We start from the raw sequence: 20,262 nt of genomic DNA on the forward strand, positions 1-20,262 counted from the left end.
AAATTTTATCTCATTTTGATAAGTAGAACACAATTTAGAGCCCTCTGAATTGGGTAACTTATTTTTTGCTAACCCTGTACTTAGAATTGTGGGAAAAAATATTTTTTTTTTTTTTTTTTGCAATTAAAAATTGTGATATTTGCGCATTTTCTTAGAAATACAAAAAAGAATTTTACACCTTTTTAAAGCCCAAAATATTTTCATTTTTATGGTAGTAATTTAGTTGAAGTAAAATTCACTAATCTAGATTTAATAAAATTTTGAAGATACTTTTAAGTTTTAAAATATTTTCTTTATTATGAGTAAAAATCAAACATTTTTCCTCCTTTTATGAAATATTTGATCACGTGATGTTCTACTATTATTTTTTTAAAAAGGAAAAAAAAAATATCCTTAATATTAGTTTGGTTTATTTTGTTAGTAGAGTAAACTCTATATAAGATATTCTTTTCATTATTTAAGATTTCTATGCTATTATGAAGATTTAACTTCAAAATCAAGCAAAGGTGGGGGTAGTGCGTTTTTAAGGTATGTTCATGTTTAAACACTGCTGATATTTCTTGTGATATAATTGGGTATAGATAGAAAATTAGTGGAAAGCATAGCACAATGTATAAAATGGCACCATGCTGCTTTTATGATAAAATAGCAATATTTTGATATATTTATGAAAATTTGAAGCTCAGGTATAAGTTGCAATGGAAACTTCTTAGACCAAACTATATAAATTGAAAAGCTTAGCAACAACTGATGTTGACGAACCAACATCGCCAAAGGTGGCCAAGCTTTCATTTACACATCTATATAATTTTTAGACACGCTTATTTTATATGATATGGTTTCTACTTGTAAAGATGGGAAGTTTTATTCGTTTCTGTTCCCAGTTTCAGATGTACAAGAGTTATGAAATTTCTAAATACCGATGCATTCTTAATGTCGACACACAATTTAACAATTTCAAGATTTAATTGTGAATTAATCTTGAAATTTGATTTCATTTCCAAACTATTTTGATAAAAACACTTAGAGAAAATTTGAGAAAATATGTATTTGTAGAAAATTAGAATAATAATAAGAATAAATTATATATTAAATACAAAAAAAAAATTACAAAGTAGCTAAACTTTTTTTTTTATTTTGGTACATTAACAAAATTATGTTTTTTTTTTTTAATATTTGAATAAACTTTATAAATATAGCTATTATTTTTAAGTCAAATAAATGAGTAATTTCATGTCCACATGATACACAGCAAATTTTGTATTTTAATGATAAACAACTACTCAACTCGCTAAGCCGTCCCTTCGTGGGGACTATGGTTAAATCCGTAGCGCCAGATTGTGACTTCACAACACAAAACAAAATTAACGGAAAGCACTATGGCTGGTATGTCTTTACATAACATATAGCACTTCTAAAGTAAAGCACTAACATGCTAATGCTTTACTTTAGAAGACCTAATTACAATTTTAAAATAGTTCCTTGATTATAATGCTTTATATCTCAATTTCCTCTTATTATAGGATCGAATTGGTCTTCATTATAAGATTATGATTTCAAAAATTAGTTTAGTTTCGAATTATCTTTGAAATATTATGAAAATTTATAGATACTAAAATAGCAATTTTAATTAATATAAATAAGTAATCATTACGACAGAAACCACAAAATGCCATTATTTTAATAAGCAAAAATCAGTAACACTTAAAGAAGCTGAAAATGAAAGCAACATTTCGTAAGTAACTCCAAACATCAATTATCAAATAATTTATTCAAAAAAAAGTTTTGCTGCGAAATTTTAAGTGAATTTACATTTATATTAATGTATGTAAAGTATTTCTGACACATGGATTCACAAGAGACATTTTAAAACTCTCTTTCCCTTCCAGTTGTAATTTCCTCGAATAACTTCATTCTCAAAATAACTTCATTCTGAAAATTCGTGAAACTCGGACCTTTTTAAAGTTTAATGCATGTGATTCAAAGAATAAATTTAACTGTTCTGCTTTCATGTTTCTGAAACATACTTTTAGAAAAAAACAAGAAAAGTAAACATTTTTTTATCTCTAATTTTACCGTGTAGACTCAAACACATTTCGATTTAACTAAGATACTACTTAATCACGTTAGAATAATTTTTCTTTTCATTATTTACTGAAAATAATTTAATTTCGAAACTTAAAGGTATTGCATTTACTGAAATTATTAAAAATGTAGATGTAACATTCATTCTGTAATGGTATGAAAACAAATTGATTTCAATACTGGTTTTATAAACTATACACGTTAATATAGCTACCGAGTATAGTATATTAGATATTTTTTTTAAAATTATTAATTTCAAAATATACCTGTTCTCTACGTGTTATTTCTCTTTCCTTAAAGAACTGCAATTTCAATCTTGAAAGTATATATTTATAATTTTGGAAAGATAATTCGAAAACTTAAAAATATTTTTTAATTGCAAGAAGTATTATTTTATTTTCTGGTTATTATAAAAGAAACTTAAAAATTCGTCATTTATTTTGAATAACAGCGAGACCCTTTAAAAATTGCCTTATTCCATAAAGATTCTAAATACCTAATTCCAAGACCTGAAGAGAAATATATAATTCCAATTGAAAAAAGTTTTTTAAATGACGCAGATAATTCTTTTTATTATTTGAATCAACTAATGTGCTGTTAAAAAGTCTATTTTATTTCGTTTTTTTTAAACTTGCATTCGTTGGAAAAGATATTTAAAAAGATTCCACATAATTGAATTAATTCTACGCAATGGAAGTTAATTTTATAATTATATCCGTTAAGGAACCTATAAAGTTCAATTATATTATTATTTTAATTAATATCGATTTATTTATAGAAAATCGTATTATTGAGACAAACAAATTATATAAATAAAGCAATATCTTTTTTCCACCTCATATGCATTATAAAAATCTTATTTAATTCTTGCTTGGCTTCTGGAATGACCGAAATAACAGACAATCTATTTTTTACGTGCGGAATATTATAGTTTCTTTTAGTAAAAATTAAAAAAAAAAATATTGTCAGTCTATGAAATATTCTATTCTATTCATTTCTATGGAATAAATATTGTGTGGCTCAAAAAGCAAAGCATACAATTATCAATTACTTATTTGAGATATTGTGCATGGGATATTCATATTCAAACAATTCTGATTTTCTTTATTACTTCGATTTTTATTTTTATCTGTTCACCTGCTAATTTTAGTTTTCCTCGTTTAAACCTTTTGAATCTTGCTCCCTTTCATTAATTATGCGAGAAAAACAGATGGAAATAAACTACAATTTCCGTCTACTGTCTATCCACTTTTGCATATCCAAACAACATCTTTTATTTCAGATTAAATTATACAGTACTCATTAGGAAAATTTATATTATTTATGAAATCATTCTTAATCTGATTCGTAAGATGTCTAACTTATTCGCTAACCGGTAATCCAATATTCTGTTGATTATATTGTAAATGATAACGTTAATAGTAGCAGTAAAACGTTACAATTCATACTACAACAATACATTTACTGAATAATAAGATTTAATTCGATCTACAATATTTACGTCAGACGTTTCCATAATACTTTTTAATTATCATTAAAATTCAGTGAAATATTCAAACAAAACAAAACATAAATTTAAAATGAGAACTGAAACCGCTAAGGGTACTTCAAGATCTAAAATATATCATCGTTCAACAGAAAGAATTTTACTAAGCCAATTATAACTTTGAAATTCCTGTCATTTAAGATGATTATCTAACCAGTTATATTTACTTTAAAAATACTTAAGAACTTCCTAAAGTTCTTGAATTATTCTGTGTTCTTCCAGGCAAGTCGACAGGTCTGGTGACAACGACCCGTGTGACCCATGCTACACCAGCTGCGATGTACAGTCACTCCGCCAGCCGTTACTGGGAAAGTGACGGCAAAATCCCGAAGGGAGACCGAGCGGAGTGCAAAGACATTGCCAGACAGCTTGTAGAAGATGATCCTGGGAGAAATATAAATGTAAGTGAAGTCAAGTGCATTTATTTAGAGAAGTACCTTAAGTACTTCTCTTCAGTTACATGAAATAGGATTTCGTAAAGCTGAAATTTAAAAACCGTTGTTAAAGCTCAAATTTGTTTAGTTAATTTTTTTAATTAATGCCTTTTTCGCTCTAATTTTCTGATAAATAATTTATTTTTGTCTATGTTTTCAACTATTTAAATAGACAATCTAGTGCACATACATATATATGTAACTCACATTACTTTTGTAACACTTCTATACATTCGTGTCTAAAAATTAAAAATGGTTTATATTTGTGGGGTTTTAAAAAATGTTTGCAAATTCGGAGTGAGTGTGTATAAAAGAAAACACTAAAAAATAAATATAATTATGACTTTTATTATACAAAAAAAAAGAGTTTGAAGAAAAAAGTATTTCCATGTGAGTACCAACATTTAGGAAACAAAATGATTAATATATTACTGCAGCTTAATAGGATATGTGCGTCATGTGCATTATAAGGTTTCTTCCATGCATTAGATTAAAAAGATGTTCTGCTCTTAGACATTTAAAATGCAAGTAGAACAGTTTCGTATACCCGGACTGAACTAATAGAATGGCAAAGCACTACGAGAGATTTTTCGAGCTTATCCCATTTAAGCTCTAATGGATTAAGATATTTCATTGATACATTTTTTGCTAGATATCTTTATAATTAAGGAAGGCTTTGACAGGAACGGCTGTTTATAAACAAAAAGAGAAATGGCATTGTCCAGAAACAGGCAGGCGATAGATTCAAGGACTTTGTCTCTGCATTTTAGAGCAGTAACCGAACATAACAATGTGGAGATTTTTTGACTGTCTAACATAATATTTTCCTAGACCACAGAAATAAGTTATATTTCTATGATATTTCCACCGCATAAATCCCATGCTTTCTAAAGATATCAGTATGTAAAGAATTGATTTCGAAGCTAAATTTGGACTTTCCACTGAACATGACATGTTCCATTGTTTCCACTCACTGTCGATATTTTAAACTCCAATCTAAATACACGCTTTTCATTTGATACTTGCAAGTTAGTGTTAAACTGCTAACCGTTTTATACTCAGAATTATATGTAAGAGTTTCCAGAGCCTGGCCACTTTCAGGACAGAACACAAATGCAGAAATTCTAGTGCACATAGATCGACGTTTTTCTCAGGTAAATCCAAAATTATGTCTTGCCGATGGATTGTTTATTTTTATCGACAAGTTATTGGTTGTCGGGCAACATCGCCAGCGGTCTCGATAATCATACCCGAGCAAATTCAGAAATCAAAACAGTTCAGGGTGGAATCAATAGAATTTCAAAATTCCAATAATTCGTCCATCCTATTTTCTCTATTGTCTTCTTTGGGTTATCTTTACCCTTATTCCTAATCAGTTCGTTATCTCAGTAGTTATTCTATACAGTTTCCACAGGTTATGCCTCACTAAACCATTTTACCTTCGTTTTGGCATACCCTGGCACTTTGCGTTTGTCGAAACCGATTTAATTGCTTTGTTGAAACACACATCGTTCTACGAATATATTGAATATATTTGGACCATTGAACTCATATTATCGCCAATTTCTTTCTGTGTTTTATGATTATATTTACCTGTTAGACAAGAAGGGTGACAAATTTTATGAAATTGTTTAGAAAGTTTGATATGCAATTTCCATATTTCAGATGTAGGAGGCTTAAATTTTTTTCATTTTTTTTCCTAACATTAAAAAAGCTTAGAGTTTTTTATTTATTTTTTTTTTAATTTTTCAACAGTTTTTAAGTTTTCGACAAATAAAATTGGGAACTCTTTATGTATGAGATGTTTACAAATCAATTTTCCCCTTAAAATTTTTCTGGGAAATTGTTCTTCCCCTTAAATTTTTAGTGGGTTAAATAATTGTTTAAAGATACATACATGTCAGGATATTCACTGCAATTTTCAAGTGATCCGTAACAGAAATTTGTGTATAAAATCTCATTCTTTCTGAGCATCAGATTTTTTCAATAATTATTATTTTAAATAAAGTTGACCTTCAAACAGTTCGATATTTAAGTCTAGTGACATACTGATATGATTATACCTTATAAACGACATTGTAAATTGTATTCACATATACAGGGTGCGGCAGAAAAACCCAGACAAACAAATTTTATTATAACTTGATTAAAAATTTAAAAAAATAACAAAATATTACAAATAATAATAAGAATAGACTTTTACTGATAAAACAATTTAATTGGTTTCAAAGTGACCGGCTTTTGCAGTGATGCAAAGGCGCAAATGCTTATTGAAATTTTCAGCAATGGGCAGCAAGTCTTCTACCTTTAATCTACCCCTTACCCGCAGAAGACATTTCTTTATAGAATCCAAACTTTTATTTCCTTTAATGCAATCCTTAGACTTCAAAATGTACCATACACTTTAATCGTGGGATTGAGAATCGGCGAGTATTGAGCCCATTCTCCAGATGATATAACGTCCAGAAAATGTTCCTTTCACCACTCTCCTGTCATTTTAGCCTTGCGAGCTGATGCCGAGTCTTATTGAAACTTCCATTTTACATTTTCGAACTGCGTTTTGACCCACGTAAATATAACAGCTTCTAGAATTTTCCACGGGTACACTTTTTTTAATTTTTGTATCTCCCTCATCCAGAAAAACCAGAGATGTTTTTGCAGCTTTCGCAAATTCCGCCTCAAACCACGACCGACTTTGGATTTTTGCGATGTTCACCAACTGCCGAAGTGCTTGGTGTTTCTACAGACCAGATCCTATGGTTCTAGGAGTTACGAAATTTTGGTCGGTAAAGAGCTTCTCATTAGTGAAAAGGAATCTCTCTCAGTTCTGACATGCAGCTCGTTTCAAAAGTTTTCAGCGTCACTCGAGCCTCACTAGTTTGTTTTCTTCAGTGAGAAGCTGAACTTTCTGGACCTTGTAAGGCTTCAGTCTAAGCTCTGATTTTGCCATTCGTTGCTCTCGGTCCCTTATTTCCAGTTCACGAGCGATCTTTCTCATGGAAACATTCGAATTTTGTTTAACTTGCTTTTTGATAACCTATGGCTACTGAAAGTGTTCACCATACGTTTCAGTTCGCTTCCTGGACATTTACCATCTTTGCCAAGTCTTTGGAACGATTGATTGCATCAGACACTGTTTGCCGAGGCACATTAAGCAAACGAATGACTTCATACTGTTCGTTTTCTAATTTTAAAAAAGAATATATTTTGCTTGGCATTGTAAAAAGGCAGAAAAATCAGTGCATGAACTAAAAGATACATTATAAAATATGTTACAATTGAAGTGGTAGACAAAAAGAAATGAACAAACATTTAAAAAAAATAATTAACTTATATTCTATGATGTAATAACTTTGTCCGAGTTTTTGTGCCACACCCTGTAAAACATTTATGAAAGAAAATTTATAATCGAAATATATAAAAATTCATCAGTATTATTAGGATACAAAGCAGAAAAATTTGAGTTCTCAAAATTCTAATGAGCTTTATTGATTTTTAAAAAATGACAAGATGAATAAAAATTAAAATGCTATTCATTTTTAACTTTTTTGTCCTCAGTTAATGCAAAGAATTAATTTGTCATGCTCAGATTGTTAAAAAAAATATTATGACAAACACAAACAAATCTGGTATGAAATTTTTTTTTTGCTTTGAAATAAACAAATCTTTTGACTTGTGTAAGTTCCTAAAATTGGAATGAAGTAAAATATTAATATAAAATTACTTGAGTGGGAAACAAGCATAACATTTTTTAGAAGTACTTTTTTTTCTAATTAATAAACAATATAATAAAAATGCTGGTTAGCAATCAGTTCATTTTCCATTGCATCCCGAGTTTTTCGTAGTTTAAAGTGTTTATTTTTCCGATTTATTTTTTCGATTCGAATTTTATTACATTTTATTATTATCGTGTAACATATAGTATGAGTTCACTTTCTTTCAAAAATATTTGAACTTATTTGCAAACATTGTATCTAAATGGTGATTTTAAAGAATTATGTAGCCATAGGGTTTATCTGCTTTTGATTGTGATAAATATTTATAATTTGTAAGAAAGAAATTCATAATTGCTTCTATGGAAGTTTTATTCTCTGAATTTCTACGAAATTTTTCGAATCAAGAAATATATTTAAAAAAAATATGATAAATTTGCAATACAATCTAATATAATCAAAAAGAATTAAAATAAACATCATAATCAGACTGAAAAAAATGAATGCCTTATTATAAGAAATAGATATCATTTTGTTAAAACTCTATTGAAAAATATAATACTGCCTATTAAAAGTATAATTAATACTTTTATAAACAAGACAAAATAATAATCAATTATAATTTTCAATAGTTTTTTGAAAATATAGTTACTTTTTATATTGTTTCAAATTAAAATTTAATATTTCTCAACTCATATATTTTTCAATATTTTTTGGTTCTTTTTAGAAATACAAGAGAAATGAATTATATATATAAAAAAAATATAATATTGAAAAAAGTATTATTGAAATTTGAAGTTCATTTCATTTCTAAAGACCATGGAAGTTATTAATTTAAAAAATTTAAAATAGTGAGAGAAATGATTCACTTTCTAGAAGTTCACGCATGAAATAAATTAAATTTTATGGAAATAAGTTTATTTTATATACACAAAAATTTAATTATTCAGTAAATAATTGTAAATTCTAATGAAATTTAATAATAAAATTTGAATAATAATTAAATTGGAGGATAATAACTGAATAATAATAATAATTTTTATTGTAATTGAATATTTTCTTGGTCTCCAAAACATCAATTTTAATATTCTTATAGTTTTAATTTTTTTATTTATTTAATTTATTTATTTCCTTTTCCGATTCTCCTAATAATCAAAATATGCTGCATTAATTTTTGTTATCAAATCGCTAAAAATACAAATTTATGTTTAAGGAAAACCTGATAATGCAGTTTGGTGCTAAAAATACAATTTGAAACTATGCTTTAATTTTATGAAGGAAAGAGGGAAAATGCTTCTTTGTCTTGCCAATCATGCATAAAAAGGCAATTAAAAATATATTAGAGACTTGTACAAACATAATAATGATTTTCGTCATCAGCGCAACTATTATTGCTTACTGAAAATCGCTATAGTCTGTACCTTCTTAAAAAGTTGAATCCAATTATATAATGTCATCTTATGTAATTATTTCAGCATGTTTGCTCTAATAAATCAGCTACATGTACTATATTTTATCAATCAATTATTGTATCACATTGATATAAATGATAATTAATTTTTTTGCTACAAAAAAATATTTTATATCAATAATGACTTTGTTTTATGTTAATTTAAATAAATATAACAAAAGAATAAAATTATGTCTTTGTGAATATTCAATATAAAGTTAATATGCGAATCAATATTTAGGAGATAATTGCTACTAATATTATCTAAAATTCATTTTTTTTTCTTAAATTCAGTAAAAGAATAGACTCAAAAAATCAAAGAAAGAGACGTTTAAATTAAAAGTCTTTGATACATTTCCATTTTTTTCAAAGAGAACTTTTGAGAAAATCCAATAGAAACAATTAATATTTTACTGCTGTATTAATTATGATAACATTTTATAGTTATAATTTGAATTTTTAGGAATATTTATTTCTAGTACTCGAAATTCCCTTGTCATTAAAAAACTTTTTATCGCCATGCTGCGGTGACTTATTTTCTTAAAAAAAAAGCATAAAAAATGATAATTTCCTTTTTTTAATGAGAAATTGCGTAAAAAATTTATACAATGTATCAAAACTCATTTCCAAAAGAAATCATATATATTTTTCTTAATAGAAAAAATATGAGATATGTCTAATCTCATAATTCCTGATTAATTACCCTCTCATTCTGAAAAAAATATTAATTAACGACTGACTTTATGCCTCATTTTTTTAAAAAAAAACTAATTAAGTAGTTGCCGACAATTTATGGAACCACTACATGGGGGATTACACAAAAATTTAGAAAAAAATATTTCAGCTTTAATATATTAAAATAGCATTAATTTTCATATTATGTTTTAGATTCTGATGAAAAGGGGATTTAAAATAGATGGAAGTAAAAATATGTATTTGAAAAATGTAAATATATTCATTTGAACTTAAACATTATTTTAAAGGTATTTTGCTCGTCTGTTCCCATCACAAAATATATTGCTGTGGTTTTTGTAAATTTTTTATTATATGTCGCTATTACATTTTTTGGAATAGGTTTTTTTGAGAAAAATAATGCTAAGGCTAAAAGTGGCGCAATGCCATTTTTTTAAATGATAATATGCTCTTTGAACTTTACTAAATATATTTTGTGATAATTACCTTGTACTTCTTGCTATCTCGTATTTTCGTACATTTGTGTATTTCAACATAGTGATTAGCAGGGCTGTCTTAATCAAAGGCCTATTTTGGTTTAGACAAGGGAGATTTTGACTGAGTGAGTCTAAAAATTTATTAAACAGATCTTATTTCAGTTTAGAATCCAGAATTTTATTTGATTACAATTTGAAATATGTTTAATTAGCATTCATGGGATTTGCAACAAGATATTCCTCTATTTTAGCATTACTTAAACATGCTAAAATCCATGTCCAATGCATATTCAGATGTATTGAATACAGGAATATGTATTTAGAGTATAATTTTTAAATGGACCATATTATATATATATATATATATATATATATATATATATATATATATATATATATATATATAATTAAAGATGAAGGGAGCGCATTTACATTCCATTCTTAATATGTGACTACTGGAAAATTATCTTGTAAGGCCTAGATCAGGAAAGCAAATTAATTAATTTTTCAGACCTCACTCTTTTTTACTGAATATATATTTGCATTTGAAAATAGGGCTTCAAATTCTTAATATCATTTTTATGGGGTGTAAAATTACTCTTTCGAAAGCTCTACAATTTGTTTAGCCTGCCCCTATTAAGAATAGTTTTATCTATAGATTGTTCTTCTTTTCTAGGGGAGGGGGGACTTAATAGCGGATAATTTTTATCACTCAGAAAAAAACTACTTATAACAAATTCCATATATAGTTATTATCAAGTGTAAATGTATTATACCTATCAATGTTATTTGAAATTAAAATTACTTTAAACTTCTCAAATGTCTTTCCTCATTCATTAACATTGAAAATGCAATGTATTTTATTCATTTAATATTAAAAGTAAATTGATTGTTTACGATTGAATACTTTTATTTTTATTATATGTTTTGAAAATAAAATAGGTATTATTTGCTTCGGCGTGCTAAGCCACACCATTTTTGAAGAAGGTGTGTTGTTTAGTAAGAAAGAATATTCACTTTTTACAATTATTTAAACATTTTTTGCATTCTTTAAAGGACAATTAGTGCCTAGTGCGTTGCCGGAATGGTGTTGCTTAGACACATGAACTGAAAGAAGAAGGTTATGAATTACAACGTTTCGATGAATTTTTAAACATCTCTATTTCACCCTAGCACTATCTTTCTACAGTCGCACTTAATGACAGATAATTTCCCTTTAACGAACTAGTTAAACTGTTGATGAATGAATGCAAACTTTTCTCCAAGTCAAAAACAAATATCAGTCAATTTTTTCAAAATATACTTCTGAAAGTCAAACTGCCTTCATATATTAATGGTAAAAACAAACTCCTACTTTAGGTGTTTTCTTGATGTTTTGGCCAACTGAAGATACTTTGCTTCAAATTTATAAGCGCAATTCACTGGTATACAATCACCAAGGCCTTTTAAATAATTTGTAGCAACAGGGAAAGAAGAATTAGCATTTTATATTTTATAACATATCTGAATAATTGCCCTTCCCGTATGTCTTTAACAATCTCACGAATGAAAATGAAGTGTTTCCAACCAATTCAGAATTATATTTGTTTTTAAATGTTATGCAGTTTTGAACCTTTCAAAAAGTATAATTTAAGGGCTTCTTAAATGTGTTTTCAGCAAAATATGAAACTCGCACTGGTGCACTGAATATATCTTTGTCAGGAAACTCAAATATAACGAAACTCGCATTTAGAATCATCTATCACGGAATTGAAAACGTTCCTTGTTCTACTTTCTCATAAATTTTATCATAAAGAAATCATTTGCATTGTGTATAGCCTCGAAATAAAAAATAAGTTTACTATCTCTTCTAAAAAAATAAATATAAATATTTATATTATCTTTTACAATAAAACAAACTAAAATGCAAACATTGTAATATTTAAATAAAAGAGAGCCTTTATATTTAAAATTCAAAGGTTATCTGAATATCTTTTACCATATTTCTTCACTTCAATGGAACAGAAAAGCGAATGAAATATTAATAATTATTATTTACACACACACACACACACACACACACACATATATATATATATATATATATATGCTATATATATATTCTCGAAACTTATACTAGAAAATAGATTATACTATATTTATAGATCTGTTAAAAATATGAATAATCAGGCATTTGCTTAGATAAATTTTCTTTATTCTGATGAATTTGAATCAAAATATGTGACGTAAATTTGTAATTTTCATGTGAAGATCCAATATCAGATTTCATCCATTTAACTCGTTGTTGTTATAACTGCTTTAGTCCAGTAGATGTGTATAAAAAATAAGAAAAATAAATGTTAAAATTTCTAAACCAAATTATTGGTTACTTTCTTGTATATGTTGTTTGAGAATCATAAAAAAAAGATGCATTTGAAATTAAATATAAAATTTAGCAATTTTTATGCATAAAAATATTTGCCCCCTTTATCTTAATTAATACGTTTTTAAAACTATTTACAGAAAGGATTCACGAAAAAAATAATCAGATTATGTAATATAAGAGTTTTAATTAATTTTAGATCCATCAAACAAAATAATTTGTTTTGTCAGTAATAAATAAGCATTTCTACCACACATTTTGAAATTATTCAAACATTTGTCAAAATAATTCTGTTAGAAAAATCAGTTAAAATATCTAACACCTTTCTGAAACTAAACTGATAATCATAAAATATATGTAATTGAAATTAAATATAAAATATGATACTATTCATTCATTAAAATGTTTGTCATCCTTATCTTCACTATTCATTGTTTAAAACTATTTACAGAAATGATTCGCCAAAAAGTAATCAAATTATATATTATGACAGTTTTGGTGAATTTTAAAACCATCAAGTAAAATTATTTGTGATGCCAATAATAAATAAGCAATTCTAGCACACATTTTGAAAGCATTCAAGCTTTTGACAAAAGAATTTCAAATCCCGGTAGGAAAAATCAGTTAACATATCTAACACATTTCTGACAACTTTCTGATTCCCAGGTGATTTTGGGTGGAGGAAGGGGCAACTTCCTTCCCGGCAAGAAGAAGGACTCCGAGATGTGGACAGAGATGGGGCGGCGAGAGGACAAAAGGAATCTCATTGTAGACTGGATGAAAGACAAGAAGAATCGACACCTGTCCTACAAATACGTTTCCACCAAAGAAGATTTCGACAGACTTGATCCCAACAAGACAGACTACCTACTAGGTGAGCCCGCAGCTACTCTCTCTCCACTGATCAGAAATGTCATTGTTGTTTTCGAAAGTTCAGAAAGGATGAAATGAAAAGTAATGGACTGAATGAAATAAAAATTTTAACCCAAAAACATCGGAATTTGGACAGAAAGATCAAATGTGTCTAGCCTGTGTGATTTATGTGAAGGATTTATAAGCAAGGATTTTCAGGAGAAGTAATACTATTGAGAAGATTTCATAGCCTTTTTTTGTTTTTTTTTACGTAAAAAACTTATTTTTAAATTAAAAAAAAAAGTCTTTTACTAGTTTTTGTACTATTTTCAAGTGAAGTATTATAAAAAAGACATGAAAAAAATCCAAATTTAGTGAAATTGTTTGATTTCGGCATTATTATTATGTAATATCTTAACAAAGTTTTGCTTTATTGTAGTTATTAGTTGTGAGTCTTAAAGAATTTCATGAATTAAAATCGGATCGATAGGAAAACCAACAACCGATTTAAACTATGTGGCGTCTATATTTTTAATGCAATATAGAGCTTTAGGTAATGCAATTTAAACTTCCCAAAATTCAAAAATCCTTCCCCTAGTGAGATACGAAATTTTGAAGAGTGAATGACTTTACTCATTTTTTAATGGAAGTTGAAAATTACGTAATCCATTTACCATGTTGTTAATGATCATCATGAGGCGATTAATTTAACGAATTTAATATTTCTCCTTATAGAATGATTTTTTTTAATACGTACTGTAAATTTTTTGATTTTTTAGCGATACTTAATTTATTCATTTTAAATTAATGATTCTATTGCTGATCTCGTAATAAATGTTGCTTAAAATTACCAATGCAAGTATGGAATATTGCTGAACTCATGAGCATTGGGGACGATGGGCATCATTAAATGAATTATGTCTGTTTTAATACCTTTCAAGAATTTTTCATTTCATTTAAATTAATTCATCGATTCATAAATAAAACTATGCGTTACATTTTTAACAAAAATATCCTTTAATTAATTAAGTTTGAAATCATGCTTATTTAGAGTTTAATAGTTAATTCTAATAAAAAAAGTTCAATTATATTTTTAATATTGAATTATTATAATTTCTTAACATACATTTAAACGAAATATTATGCACTTTAGATTCAAGTTCAAATATTAATATAATTTTTTCAGAATATAGCAGCATTAAATTACATTCCTCAGTCGCAAGCATTTCTGCTTTTAAAAGGAAAACATAAAAATAAACGCTTATAGCTGGATTTTCAGGAAAATTCAACAAAATAAGCTAATGGAAATAGTTTGTTAATATACATTTTTCTAATATCATAATCCATTTTATTTTACCCTTTCAATTAAAAGGAAATTAACTTAAATTCATTTTCAGCAAATGTGGGATTGTTGCAATTTCCTGGAAACATAAGAATTCAGGATTATTATTTATTTCCACATAAGATAAGGGCTAATTAACCTTTGTGTTTTAAAAAAGAAAGTCTTATTTCTAGGCTAAAACAAGCGACTGTCATTAATCCTTTGAGCAATTAGTGGTGAGATTCCTCTTTCGAATGCACAGCAGCTGCTCCCACGCCCCCCCCCCTCATTTGTGTACCCGGACATGAGCAGACATTTCCCATGCGTCCAGTTAAGATCTAAGCAAGGGACGCATCAGCGCTCAACACAAAAGACTACCTTAAGGCTGTGCTAGAAATCCTGAAAGGGAGCACCGAGGTTATAGTGCTAAGAAAGATCAAGCGTAGTGTCTAAATGTCAAGGTTTATGAGAAATGCTTTGTTTGTTTAGCTCGTCTTATGTGCTTAGTTTAATTTTCTTAGAATCAAATAATATATAAGCCTTTTAGTAAAATTATGTTTTCAAAAAATATGTATATATGCAAAAAGATATGAAAGGCGTAATAGTAATGAACCTTACAATAAAGTCAGAATTGTTAATGAAATAACCTTTTCTACACATCTGTTTTTACTTTTTCATGTGCGAAGCATAGAGAAAACATTATAATTTCCAAAAAAATTCACACGCGGGCATTTGACAAATTTGCACATTTCAAATCTCTGAAAAGCATATTTTGGCATTATGTCTATCTGCAGGTCTGTCCGTGTATTCGTTTGTGTAACACAAACCCGCTTTTATGTATACTGCTAAAATTTGGAATATGGAATTACGACCAATTCTGTAGATTTCTCTCAAATTTTAAGCAATATCCTTTCACAAGAAGTCTGCCTGTCTAGCTGTTTCATTAGAAGTAAACAAGATAACTAAAAGCGCAAACAGCATGATAAATAACTTTTAAGCATGCTGAATATTTAAAATATAGACATTTATCAAATTGTGAGCCAAATCCATCAAACAATTGATCGTCTGTCGATCTGTACTTTCGCATGCAATGCAAATGCAATGACTTAAATAAATGATATTCGATATGTTACGTTATGCCAACTATTGCAGTCTTTTTAGGTATCAATTGACTTGCAGAAAAATGTTCAAAATACATATTTTCGCGATATATTGAATACAAACACTAGATTCTCGTCAAAGGTCTAAATTTCGTAATTACTGTTCAAAAATGCCATGCAAAGTATTCACGGTCTACAGTTTTATGCGGAGAAAAGAAGTAAGACCTTTATTATAGAATAAAAAATAAAGTTAAGGAAGTACCACTGGGTTATTGCTTTTTCTTACAATTTTGAATACAAACTGTTTATTTTTTAATATTCGTATTACTACTGAAATAATTTAGTAATTGCATTGATTTATATCGTTGCTTAAAATATGAACGCCTTATTGATTGAGTAAGATATCAAGCAAATGATTTAATTTAGATTTAAATGTATTAATGTTGCGTATGTAGGTCATTTCCATTCCTTTTATTAAACACATTATACTCCCATCTCTTAATGCCCAATCCTAGTTTTCATCTAGAATATTTCACCTAAAATATAAAGAATGCAAATTTTCTGTTACTGTTCTTATGAATTTCATGCTATCATTGCAATGTAATAATATTTGATCATATCTTTTAGAGTTCATGTTTTAATTATTTTGCTGAAAGTAATCAAGAATTTGTATTTTTTTTTATTTCCATCATTGTTGTAGAAATAAAAGTGAGTTTCTTGTAAAAATCTGGAGTCATAACTTTCTGCTTACTACGCCGAATAATCTGAACATTCAGCTTCTAATGAAATTGCTTCATTTTATCTTGAATGCATCCATACATTTTCCCCTCTCATCTAAGTTTAGTTTATCAGATAATGTATGATTGATTTTTTAATATTGTATTCCTTTTCATATTTCTTCATTTTCTAGAAGAAAACAATTTATATTTCTAAAATCTATCAAATAAAATAAAAATATATTTTCTAATAATTTTTGCATGTTGTCAAGCCTTAAAAATCCGTGTCCTTTGCCAATATTCTGCACTATGATCCTGCACTCTCTTCGACAATAACGAAACAGTTTGACAAAGCATAGAATTTTTCCGTATTATAACAACAAAATTAAAATCAGTACTTTTGATGCTGAACTTTTTTCTAAACTTCTATTAAGAATTACACTTTTTTTATTAAAAATGGTTTTTAAAAATGATATTTGGATACCTAATATATGTTACTATGCTTTAAAAATACTATATTTCTTTTTAACTGTCCTGAGTTTGAAATTAAAATTTTAAGGGCCATAACCATGTTTTCAAATGTACGAATATACAAACTTATTACTCTTAAACTTAATTTTATTCCAATCTTTGTAGTAATGCAAAAAATTTTAAATAATTGAAATACTGCATCCATTTTTCTTTGAATAATAAATAATAATCGTTTCTTGTAATTAATTATTAAGAAATATTATCTCTGTCAATATTTTTTATTATTATTTTATGCTCAAAATAACAGTCTCGATGCTATTTTGTGCAGGTTTATTCAACTATCAGCATATGGCATATGAAGTAGATCGAGATTCTGGACCCGAAGGTGAGCCTTCGCTATCAGAAATGACCAAGAAGGCTATTGAAATTCTGAGAAAAAATCCTCTGGGATATTTTCTTATGGTGGAAGGTAAATATTTTCTCTACGGCCATCTTACAAATTACCATAGACTAATATTCTTTTGTTTGTTTTTATGCTAAAGTATATTCTTTGATCAATATTTCATAATTGAATATTTTGCTATTATTCGAGAAAGCAAATTAAAATGAAATTCCATATTATTCAACAGCTCCCACAGGAGGAGACCTCAAAAATGAATAAAATCAGCTTCCAATTTGCTGACTGATCCTCGCTACCTGGGTCGGTACGGAAAGAGGTGGGGTTTGCCTCTTTCCGTACCGACCCAGGTAGCGGTTTGCCTACCTCCCATCAATAACGGGACATACTTCCTTAGGAAAGGGTTGCGCCGTGGTCAGTGATGGTACTTATGACTCAAACGCAGTTACCTCCAGTGTTGATGTCGCGGCAGTCCGGTCATTCAGTTTTTTCCTTGTGCCTACGGGTGGATCGTAATAGTCACTTAGTGATTACATTATTCAAGAAGATATAAAAATTAGACTTTATTTTATTTACCCTCAAGATGTATTTTCTGATACTGGAGAGCTTTCGAAAGTGAATGAAGGATTTTTTTTTTGTCAAATTTAAAAATAAAGCTTATTATTCATTGGAAAGCAATATTCCTTTTATATTAATCTGTTAAATTATTATATTAAGAAAAAAAATCCATTCATTTTTTTTATTATTATTTTTGCACTGACTGAGGCTGTCCTTCATCTGCAAATCTCTACTTTTCAAGTTTTTTAATAAAGAAGAATATTTTCCCTTGTTTTTATTACCATTAAAAGAGGTTACCTAATTAATCATGGCTTTAATTCAATGATTTTCGATGTTTGAGTTCCGCACTTTGACAAAGGGTCTTTGCATACAAATTGCGTATTTATGTCTCATTTTATGCTGCTATTTATCAATAACTATTAACTTGATTCGTGTATGTGTCTTAATATTTGATATCTGACTATGAGCATCGCTCAAAATCGTGGAAATATGGTTGAAAATTTGGCAATGAGCACCACTAATTAATACTTTTATGTGACTTTTTTATTGTCTGTTCTCTTTTTTAGGTGGTCGTATCGATCATTCTCATCATTTCAATAATGCTCATCGTGCACTGGAGGATACGCTAGCTTTGGAAGACGCCGTCATCACAGCACTGCAAATGACCAGACCTGATGACACCTTGTTGGTGGTCACTTCAGACCACTCTCATGTTTTTGCATTTGGTGGCACTCCGAAAAGAGGGAATCCTATACTTGGTAAGACGATATATCAAATATAACGTCATTATTTTAGTAGAATAAGAATTTAATCTGGTATGATGTGTGAATTATAGCTGTAATGAACTGATTTTTACAATAAATGTAAATGTATTTTATAAAGTTAAATTAATAAAAAGAGAAACAAAAAGCCTTAGATGACTGCAATGAATATCAACAATAACGCTCTCACATGTAAAATATAAGACGAATTTATTTGAAACTACTTTTTTTGAGTCACCCATAAAAAATATCATAATTCCTGTTTAATAATTATTATGTTTGAACAACCAGACCGACAGCCTTCTACGTGAGGATTTTTATTCAAAATTTGATAGAAATCTACGAATCTGGTGTAAAGATAATACTATCAAATCTCATTCATCTAGCTCAAAACAATTTTGAGTTATTTTTGCAACAGATCGGCAGACAAAGAGACAAAATGCCAAAAATGTCTTCCATGCGAGATGCATCACAATCTCGAATTCGATTTCTTTGGCGATTAGAATAATTTTTCTGTACACGGTGAAGTAAAAATGGATTTAAATAAAAAAGGTATTCAAAATTAGATTATATTTGAACTTTGTTGCGATGCGAACTTTTTTATGTTTGAAAGACAATTCGTTACCATAAGATATGTTTATCTCTAAAGGTAGGTTTGACTCGATAAGATATCAATATTTTAGTTCAAATATCTTAATTTCGAGTTTCGTGCTCTTTGTTATCTTATCTCATTCTTCTATATATTATCAGAAGAGAAATAATAAGATAAATGAAAATTGCCTAATATCATTAAATATTATGGAATAAGAAAAAGTCTCATTCTACGTTGCGAAATTAGATTTAAATTTGGAAAAACTTATAACATTAGAGACTACTTTGAGTAATACTGGGAAACTTTGTTATACACTAATGATGCTGAACTCTTTAATTGGTAAAGGTGAAAGTTATACTAAAATTTTTGGCTGCCTTTTTTAAATAAGAAAGATATGTATAATATATTTAGGTGTTCTTAGATATTTATTTTAATTATTTAATTAATTTCATTTTAAATAATTTTTTAAAAAATTATTTTTTTTAATTTTATTTTAAATAGAAATTTATTTTAATTATTACCCAGAAACTTGTGAACGAAGTGGTGCTTACAATATCCATCCATGTAAAGCATTTGGAGTTATAGATCTCCTATAAGAGCCAATCAAAAACATGTCGCTTCTGAGCTACCGTGATAAATAAAAGGTTAATATTCAACAATACAAAAAATTCTATTAAAGTGTTTCATTTGAAATTTTGTAACATTATACAGTATAATATGCTATGCCAATATAAG

At 27.9% G+C, this 20,262-nt stretch overlaps 1 protein-coding gene across 1 annotated transcript in view; it reads left to right on the forward strand.

The window, feature by feature from the left end:
- The window catches only part of LOC129967938 (alkaline phosphatase-like), a 176,870-nt gene that overhangs the window by 154,171 nt on the left and 2,437 nt on the right, over positions 1 to 20,262 (forward strand). Inside the window, exons 4-7 of the mRNA XM_056081923.1 lie at positions 3,854 to 4,032; positions 13,426 to 13,633; positions 17,548 to 17,688; positions 18,741 to 18,932. Of these exons, the coding sequence (XP_055937898.1) occupies positions 3,854 to 4,032; positions 13,426 to 13,633; positions 17,548 to 17,688; positions 18,741 to 18,932 (720 nt within the window). The remainder of the gene's footprint in view (positions 1 to 3,853; positions 4,033 to 13,425; positions 13,634 to 17,547; positions 17,689 to 18,740; positions 18,933 to 20,262) is intronic.

Source organism: Argiope bruennichi, chromosome 1, assembly GCF_947563725.1.
Source record: "Argiope bruennichi chromosome 1, qqArgBrue1.1, whole genome shotgun sequence".
NCBI lineage: Eukaryota > Metazoa > Arthropoda > Arachnida > Araneae > Araneidae > Argiope > Argiope bruennichi.